This window comes from Sinocyclocheilus rhinocerous, unplaced genomic scaffold (genome assembly GCF_001515625.1).
Source record: "Sinocyclocheilus rhinocerous isolate Xijiao unplaced genomic scaffold, SAMN03320098_v1.1 scaffold556, whole genome shotgun sequence".
NCBI lineage: Eukaryota > Metazoa > Chordata > Actinopteri > Cypriniformes > Cyprinidae > Sinocyclocheilus > Sinocyclocheilus rhinocerous.
In genome coordinates, this window is record NW_015631074.1 from 390,769 (window position 1) to 401,378 (window position 10,610).

General features: G+C 35.0%; 1 protein-coding gene across 1 annotated transcript in view; it reads right to left on the reverse strand.

The window, feature by feature from the left end:
* The window catches only part of LOC107741535 (coiled-coil domain-containing protein 50), a 26,766-nt gene that overhangs the window by 13,149 nt on the left and 3,007 nt on the right, over window positions 1-10,610 (reverse strand). Inside the window, exon 2 of the mRNA XM_016554288.1 lies at window positions 3,392-3,454. Coding sequence (XP_016409774.1) covers window positions 3,392-3,454 — 63 coding nt within the window. The remainder of the gene's footprint in view (window positions 1-3,391; window positions 3,455-10,610) is intronic.

Consider the following 10,610-nt stretch of genomic DNA (forward strand, 5'->3'; position numbering starts at 1 on the left):
AAAAAAAAAAAAACTATATTAAAACTTACAATTCTGCCTTGACAACTAAAGTTGAAGATCTCAAATTATTCAAACTAATTAAAAAATACTGTTGTTATTATAAACTAGTGCTGCCAAACGATTAATTGCGATTAATCGCATCCAAAATAAAAGTTTTTGTTTACATAATATATGCGCGTGTACTGTGCATATTTATTATTTATATATAAAGACACACATACAGCATATATTTTGAAAATATTTACATGTATATATTTATGTTCATGTAAATTATCATATATAAATATATTTCATATATAAACGTAACATATTTTTTCTTAAATATTTACATGCATGTGTGTATTTATATATACTTAATAAATATACACAGTACACACACACATATATTATGTAAACAAAAACTTTTATTTTGGATGTGATTAATCGCGATTAATCGTTTGACAGCACTATTATAAACTAAATAAATCTATAAAACATTAAAAATAATTTAACTGAAAAGTAGGGATGTAACGATTAACCGCGAGCCGGTTGAAAATCGATTAAATATGTGACGATTCAAATCGGTTGAGATGCTAAACAAATCGCGATTCATTTAGGTGTAGGAGTTTATAAGAATCCATGTCTGAGGGGAACTTACTGTCTTTTTCATCTTGCCTCTGTATAACGCATATTAAAGTTCATAAGTTCAGCGCTGCTTTGTTTACAGCGGAAACCAAGGAAACGCTTTAAGCGCCACCTGCTGGCAACATTTAATTTATAATTTGTCTTAAATCTCATTTTGTTAAAAAGAAATAATAATAATAATCGTGAATCGAATCGAATCGTGAGTTGAGTGAATCGTTACATCCCTACTGAAAAGTTAAATAAATTGAAATAAATGAAAACCTTGTTAAAATGCTGACATGGCTACACAAATAAGCTGAAGATCTAAAATTATTCAAACGAAAAATTACTAAAAATGAATATTAATAAAAAAAAAAAACTATGACTAAAACTTAAAACTTGAAATCAAAACTGAAATAATTCAAAATATATGACTAAAACTTAAAAATGTTATTGAAATCTGAAATAATTCAAAATATGAATAAATACTATGCTAAATAATACTATAATAGCATTGCTCTGCTGAAAAGAAAATAACCAGTCTTTTAGAGGATGATGATCACATGGTCAGATTTTTAAGGAACTCTCACGGGTTCATTTATAGTATTGATTAGGGGTGCAACGGTTCAACTTACTCACGGTTCGGTTTGTATCACGGTTTCGGTACGGTTCGGTATGTGCTATGTTTAGGGAAAAAACTATATTGTCAAATAAAAATAAAGAAAATAAGAACAAATAATCTAACAGTGAAAAAAGATACAAATAAAATAAACAGTGCTTTTCAGTTTTTTTAGGTAGGTCTAAGTTTTTTTAGGTACAGAAATTGAATAACTCAAATGTAAAATAACATTGCGTATTTGACTGTATAAATTAAAGATTAATCCTTATTAAAGTTACAAAAGTTATTCAATCAAGAGCAGTGAGAGATTTCCATGTTGTGTCTGTTAGATTAACATTAAGAAAGTGCTGTCACTTTAAGAGAATGCACTGATCCAGTGCACTGATACTGTACGTTCAGCCGACTATGTCTGCTAGGATACTCACCAAGACGGGCATTTTGACAATTTTTGTGTGAATTTGTCCATTCAAACACAATACTTCACAGAGAGCTTAATATTTGCGGCGTTCCGAGACACTGGTTCACACGCTTCGGATGAGCGACCACACAGATCTTCTCACTGCGCGAGTTCACGTCTTCTGGCTCTTTAATATTTAAACTGGCAAGGCTTAAATGGGCTATTACAGATGCATTGTCAGATTTAAGTTGAACCGCGGTCCTAGTGTATGCCGAACCGTGTGTGGAGAACGGTACGGTTCGATTTTTTACCGAGAACCGTTAATAACCCCTAGTATTGATTGAGCAGATCAAAGTTTTGTGATCACACAGAAATATGGATTTGCTAGAAGACTTCTGAATAATTGAATTTCACAAGAGAGGAGTTATGTTTCTAACACCTGCCCACGTATCAACTCTAAAACAGGGAGTTTTCAGATCTTTCCAACACCATATTGTTGAAAGAATCTGCTATGCCTCTTCGGGAAAACACAATCAGATGCTTTGTCTTAAAGGGATAGCTCACCCAAAAATGAAAATTCTGTCACCTACATGCCGTTCTAAACCAGTAAGACCTTCGTTCACCTTCAGACCACAAATTAAGATATTTTTGATGAAATCTGAGAGCTCTCTGATCCTGCATAGACAACAACACAACTGAGACGTTCAAGGCCCAGAAAGGTAGTAAAGATATCATTAAAATAGTCCATGTGGCATCAGTGGTTTAAACGTAATGTTATGAAGCTACAAGAATACTTTTTGTGTGCAAAGTAAACATGCGTGTGTCATGGTACTGTCGTGAATGCGTGAAGAAGACTGACACGGAAGAGAAGAAATTGTTGAAAAAAGTCATTATTTTTGTTGTTTTTTTGCGCACAAAAAGTATTCTCGGAGCTTCATAACATTACAGTTGAACCACTGATGTCACATGAACTATTTTAATGATGTCCTTACTACCTTTCTGGGGCTTAAACGTGTCAGTTACGTTGCTGTCTGCTCTCGGATGTCTTCAAAAATATCTTAATTTGTGTTCCGAAGATGAACAAAGGTCTTACGGGTTTGGAACGACATGAGGGTGAGTAATTAATGACAATTTTCATTTTTGGGGGAACTACCTCTTCAAGGTGTCATTTCATTAGACAAATGGTCCATTGCTAGTAGTGTAAATGTATGAAGTATTCGAACTCGGGACGTCGACGAGCTGCCCACGAGGTTATTGCCGCCGACACAGAAGTCACTTTAAAACTAAACAGCTTTCTGTTGGTCAACACGGGGAATTTGCGTAACCAACTTGAACCCGTCTACTTGTGGAAACCTTAGTTTCGCCCTCACATGAAAATCCCAAATGCGTGGATGCCTATTGAAATGGATTTCAAAAATTCACCAAACAACAGTAAATGTGGCCACACATTTACCATCGTATCCTCAAGAGCTCTTTGTCTTTTTCAACATGGTTTCCCCATACACAAGCGCTAATAAAATCAATATGATGGCATGTGTGATCTGTGGTGAAGGTGTAAAACCTCACACTGCAGTTAAAAGGGGAAGATGCTGAGATGAGTTTGGACTTTTCTTTCCACTCTCATTCATTTTTATGCTCTGTTAAGGATGGGGAAACACCGTAGTGGCTTTGAATGACTCATTTAGTGTCAACAAACAGCTTCAGGATTACAGGTCATAACTTTCCATGCTTTAACGTTCATTTAAGAGGGTAGAGGGTATGAGAGGACTTACTTTCCTGTTCCTGAAGGTTGTGGGCCAGACAGTGGTCTTCTAGCACGGCAAAGTCCCGGCACACTGCAGACAGACAGAAAGAGATTTAAAAAATCAGGTTATTTACTGTTAACAAAGAGCCACGTCATAGTTTCAACTAGAGCCAGACCGATATGGGTTTTTTGGGGCCGATACCGATATTAGGGAGTAAAAAAAAAAAGGCCGATATCGATATATCGATCGATATTCTTAGTGTATATTATAGTACAATACCAGTCAAAAGTTTGGACACTTTCCCATTCGTGTGTCCAAACATTTGACTGGTACTATATATAGAATACAGTATATACATAAACAGAATATATATACATAAACACATTTTTTGCAATGATCACTCAAATGTGGTGATCAAACACTTATAATGACGAGACAGAGATACGTAATGGATGCAAGGCATTTAACAATAAACTTTATTATCCAAAATGAGTCTGACATCAGCAAGGTTATTATAGTTTTGCAATTTTAAATTAGTTTTATTTTAATATCGTTTTCAAATTTGCAAAAAAATTTATTTTCGTTTTTATTCGTTTCATTAATAATTTTGTTAGTTTTAGTTTAGTTTTTATTTTGTGAACACATTTCTATTTAGTTTTTATATAGTTTAGTTTCAGTTTTAGTAATTAAAGTTTTTTAGATTTAACAGATCACTTCCACGGCGCAGGCCAAAGAAAGATGGCTAATTTAACCTTAGTGATGCACACGTCTAGGGACACAAAATTAAAGCATGCTGAGATTGATTAGATGGTAAAAGTATACAAATACACACCAAAATGAATATTACGTTGCGCTGCGTGTCTGTTTTTCTTCAAAGCACCAACTTAGAATGCCTAATTTTGGTTTGATTGCTTGTGTTACATGAGAAAATAAATAATTTTGCCTTACTGATGCAGTAGCCTATTTAATGCGAGTGCGGTTCAGGTCGCGGTCTTTATGTCAAACGGGTCGAGTAAGTTACAGAATTAAATTGGTGCTGGCTGCTGTCGGATAACGGGTCGGGTGTTCTGTTGTGTACTGCGGATGCAGGTTTACCTAACAGGACCCGTGCAGGACTCTGCTTTAAACTGCTTTGCGTCTCTCCGTCAGCTAACCTCACGTGTATGATGCACCATTTACGGGTATTTCCCTAAACCGACACACAGATATTTTTCCGCCACGGGGTGAGAACATAATGATTCCGAAAATGGTTATTTATTTTTGATAATTATTATTTTATTTCAGTTAGTTTTGCAATAACTGTTGTTAGTTTCGTTTCGTTTTTCATTTATGTTGATGTTTTTTGTTTTTTTCAGTTTACGAAAATGTTTTTTGACCAATCGTTTTCGTCTTAGTTTTAGTTTTCGTTTACGAAAATAACCTTGGTACACTCGATTCGCGTTCGAGAGAGTTCCTCGAGCTGAAGAGATCCTCCAAATTTGGTGCGGATTCGCCACACCGTTACGGAGATATGGCCGTTCAAAGTTTCAACAGTTTTCCATTGACTTAAGCGTTAAAGCGTTTCATCCAGGTCGCCAGTAGCAAACAATGGAGCGTGCTCTGCTGGACAAACTAAGTAATTACATCGTTTCAAGCATTTTATCGGTGTTATATGTTCTGTAAAAGTAAATGTTCATATTGGCGGCATATTCGCCGATACCGATATATCGGCGACAGGCTCATATCGGCCGATAATATCGGCAAAACTATTTATCGGTCGGGCTCTAGTTTCAACCCACACAGGAAGTTCACAACGCAAACCTCAGCATAACAGATTTAGGTGAATATTTTAGCACGCATGAGCATTTATCTGTATGTACATTATAGTTACTTACTGGACTTACACTACTGTTCAAGAGTTATGTAAAAAAAATTCTTACTGGACTTACACTACTGTTCAAGAGTTATGTAAAAAAAATTCTTACTGGACTTACACTACTGTTCAAGAGTTATGTAAAAAAAAATTAAGAAATTATCACTTTTATTCAACGAGGATGCATTAAATAGATCATAGTATTACAAAAAAAAGTATTTCAAATAAATGCTGTTCTTTTGAAATTTCCATTTAAAGTATCACAGTTCAGTTTCCATAAAAATATTAAATGCTTGTGCTACAAGGTACAATTTTTTTTTAAAGGAAAACAATTCTCTGGAAATTCTGTGGGGTCTGCATTAGTCTGAAACTGCAGCGCAACCGACCATTATCACCTACTGTTATAAATACAACCCGAGAAACTGCAACCATGTCCTCCACATCCGCCCTTTAACATCCTCTTATCTGCTTTTTAATGTTTGTAGGCCCGATTCTGCACCTGGCAGCCTCCCAGCTGCTTAGACACGCTTCAAAACACAGGTGGAGAAGTCATTAAATCCATGTATAGCCTTAATTCGTGACAGATAGCACAACAAACGCCTTCAAGCCTCCGATACAAGCTCCGATAACCTAAATCAGATAAAAGCAACTTTTGCATTTCAGCCTGCAAGGAAAACTGTGCTATACTGTAGGGCTGCACGATATTGGAAAAAAACTCACATTGCGATATTTTATTTTTCTGCGATATGAAAAAAAAAATCACCACATGACTTTTTTTATTTGGAAAAATAATAATGATTGGGGTGATTTTGTAGGCAAGTAAATCAGCATAGGAAATGAACAAATTACAAGCATAGATAAATATATCAGAACAAAGATACAAATTAAATAAGCAGTGCTTTATATTTTTCAGGTAAGTCTAACAGTATTCAGGTACAGAAATTGAATAATCAAATGTAAAATCACACTGCATAGTCTTCACTGTATAAATTAAATCTGCTGTGAACCAATATACTGTTACACATCCATTTTCTTTCTCAATTGTTTCCCTTCACCTATGCCATAAGCAACTGCGTTTACAAGGATACTTGCAGAACACAATATTTCAGGCACAAATATTCAGTGTTCACGTGCATCTGCGTGACTCTCACAGTCTACACCAGACGCGACGCGACAAAATACTATAGAACCCATTTTAATCAGTGATGTTGTCTACACTGGATGCGGCGCGGCACGACAAATCCCCGACAGTAAACTGATGCCGCGTTCTATTTATGACGTACTGACACAAAGTACAAATGATTGGCAACGGTCGCTTTGTCACATCTAGTGTAGACAGACTTTGGGGACGTTCACGTCGCGCCTAAAAACGCGTGGAAAACGCCAGCCGCGCCGCTTTCTTTAATATAAGTAGCCTATACTAAACATCGCACATCCTGCGATATGACTATGTGCACATCGCGATATCGATGCTGAAACGATATATCGTGCAGCCCTACTATACTGTTTCTGGGAATCGAGCGTGATTAATATAACCAAACACACGCTCCAGTTTCACACTGTGTGCTACAGCCGTGAGGGAATTTAGTGGCAGGTTTAATAACGATGTGAAACACTGTTCACGTAATACTAATTTACCTAGGAATTTTCCAGTGTCTGTATGTTTAGCTGAGGTGAGACAAGGATAAGATTAAGCCACTTCTGCAGATCAGTGATTAAAGTCGTCGTCCATCTACTGCTGATCAGCATCTTGAGCAGAAGAGCTGCAGAACCGAAACCAAGGGATATTCATAACGCTAAATGAGGAACCAAGAGCAAAATTTACATTTCGTAAAATATAATTTGCAGTCTACTGGCTGGTGAAGCTACGTTATGACATCTCGATGCCCTATCTGACAGGATTCGGAAGAACGGCTAAGTATCATTTGGCAGGAGGAACCAAGAAAGCCCCTACTGAAAATAAGCATCTTGGTGCTGACTGTGCATTTACTCTAGGCTTCATTTCCTTATGCATGCAGCCTATTTTAGGGGTTCAGAGGCCAATTTGTTGAAAACTGTGCTGGAAACTTTTTTGGGTTATATGGTGACGTTATGTGGCTTATCATTATGAGAAAACTGGATTTATGACCCAGTTAAAAATTAGTGGTAAACCGATATATAGGGATGCACCGAATGTTCGGCAACCGAAATTATTCGGCCGAATAAGCGAAAAGACCAAATAAATTGTACCGAACAAAGACGTGACGCGATCAAATAGAGGCGCGCACTAATGCAGCAAACATGCCGGCAGTGTGGAAACATTTAAAGCTGTCTGAGAAAGACGCAAAAATCATGACAAGCACCAACAGCGAGACTGTTTAGTACTGCATCTCATGTCTTCGATGAGAAGAGGAAGGGTGGTTGTTGCTGGATACTGTATGATGATTAAAATCGCGAAATGCCCTTAAATAATTAAATAAACTGCAGAATGTTATGATTTCTAATACACGCAGGAATTGCACGTGTTCAAACAGCGCTGCATGAGCTCGCGGCAGCAGGGTTCAAAGTTCAAAGCGCGAGGGAAATCTGTGCTGAAACTGTGTTACTCATCAGCTGCTCAGTAAAAATGTTATTAATTTTTACAAAGCATGTGACAATGCGATACATGCAACAAAAGCCTTCCCAAATTCATAATGAGAATCATTTGTCAACAAAAAGAAGCACTGAGGTCTTCCTGCGGGTTTCTGCCAAAATAAAAGTTGAGAAAAAGCAAGAACTCTATCAACATTAATAAATGTTATTGTAATTTTACTGTTGTTCTGTAAAATAAAATAAAATAATAATTAAAACAGCTCTATTAATACATTTATTGTACAGCTATATTAATACATTTATTGTAACATTTACACATAGTGTTCAGACTAGGATCTATAATATTTTCTAATGTTTTAAAATAAGTCTTTTCTGCTCATCAAGGCTGCATTTATTTTTACAGTAAAAAATACATGCCTGATTTAAGAAGGGGGGTCTAAAAAATTGCCAAAAAATATTATTTTACTAACGTATTCATTTTAAGTTAAGTTGTGTTTTATTAGTAGGCCTATAATGTCTGCTAGAATGTTAAAAAATGTTCAGTGTTAAGTAAATATTTTTAAATTGTTGTTTTGTAAATTATTTTTTCTTTGAAAAGTAAGACAAAACAGTAAAAAGCACATTTTGGCTATTTAATTTATGCAATGGTGAAAAAATGGGCAAAAACGTGAAAAACCGTGTTCGGTATTCGGCCTTCGGCCCAGTGTTTCATTTTGTTCGGCTTCGGCCAAGAATTTTCATTTCGGTGTATCCCTACCGATATATATATATATATAGGCCAGTTGACAAATTTGAGATAAGAATGTTTGTTTTCAATGTTTTTATTGAGCAAACAAATGAATGAATTTATTTAAATTTCATATACTAAATATATATATATATATATACTTTTTAATGTTTTAAAAGTGTCTTCTGCTTACCTAGGCAGCATTTATTTGATCAAAGATAGAAATATTGTAAAATATTATTACAATATTTTTCTATTTGAATATATTTTAAAATGTAATATATTCCCGTGATGCAAAGCTGAATTTTTAGCATCATTTCTCAGTGTCACATGATCCTTCTATTATATTGATATAGAATTATCTATAGGATCTATATTGATCCTTCTATATTATTAGATATTAGAAATCATTCTAATATGATGATTTGCTGCTCAAGAAACATTATTATTGTTATTATTATTAATATTGAAAACAGTTGTACTGATTGATATTTTGGTTGAAATTGTGAGACTTTTTTCAGAATTCTTTGATGAATAGAAAGTTCAAAAGAACTGCATTTAATTGAAATAGAAACCTTCTGTAGCATTTTAATTGTCTTTACTGTCAATTTAGGTCAATTTAATGCATCCTTGATGAATAAAAGTTTTAATTGTAAAATACAAATAAAATAAAAAATCTTATCTCTCACCCCCTCCAGACTAGAACTCAATGTATTACATTTATTTTTGTTTGCTTGTTTTTCAAATTTATGAAAATGTATGGTAAATTATATCAGATTTTTACTGTTATTTTTGCTAAAATCTCTAGTTACATTTATACATACCTTAAAAAAACAAAACAACACAAAGGAAAGGGGAAAAAAAAACAGTGTTCAATAACTAACCAAATAAATTGTAAATTAAAAAAAATTAAGTTTATATATAGACAGACAGACAGACAGACAGATAGATAGATAGATAGATAGATAGATAGATAGACTTGTTTCTCACAGGGTTTAAGCCAGCACAATCTAATAAAACATGTTTCAGGCATAAAGGATTTTTTCCAAAAAGAACATGCTGGTGGATCTTCGCCTAATATTAAAAACCTGTGGGTGATACCATACACCATGAAATAAATACAGCCCAAAGCGATACAACACTATGACATCAATTAAAATGTCTGATTCATTAAGAATGATGATCCTCAAGGCGCTACAAAGCAGCACCCGAGCAGCGACTGGCAAACAAGTAACAGCAACACAAGGAAAAGCTGAAAGCTCTCCAAAGCAAACACGAAACCAACGCTGAACACATCCCAGGAGGTCTTAGCTAGGTAGCAAAAACAGCACATTTTTTAAGCCTGCACATTTTCCAGGCAAACATCCCTAACTTTCCCTCCAAGAGCAAAGAGCAGCTGCAACACAACAGCAAAATGCTGAATTCACACGCACGAAACGACTGAAAACAGAAACCACAAGGACATTCTTCAAGGAGAAACAAACAGAAACTCGTGAGAAACGTGGTATGTTGCTCTTCTTCTTGTTAATAAGTTGAAAACATCCAGATGCACTTTCGCATAAACACACGCAAACTTTTATGTGGTACTAAATACTACGACATTCTGAAGTTTACAGTCGAGGCTTTCACTCAAATTGTTATGGCGATAATATAAAATAAATGAAAAAAATATATATTTTTACAAAACTTTTGGACCTGAATATTAGAGCTGGACGATATGGCCAAAATTGATATCACGATATATTTCTTAATTTCGGTCGATACGATATAATTCCGATATCGATATGAACACTATTTATCTGAAATAGAAATCTTTTGTAACATTATAAATGCCTTTATCTGAGTAATAAATTTCCTAAACGGGTTCAATGATTCACAAGGTTCTCGCATCTTGTGACCAACGAATTTCATACTAGGGCTGTCAAAATGGCTGAAAAACTAAATTCGAATTTTGTACTTGAATATTATCAACATTCGAATTATATTCGAATTTAAAATGCATAATTTCAGTTAGGGTGAAGAAAAGCTTTTGGCTTCTCTGCTGAGGCCACAAGAGGGCGCATCATTCAAAGCATAAGATAACGTGACTATCTGCG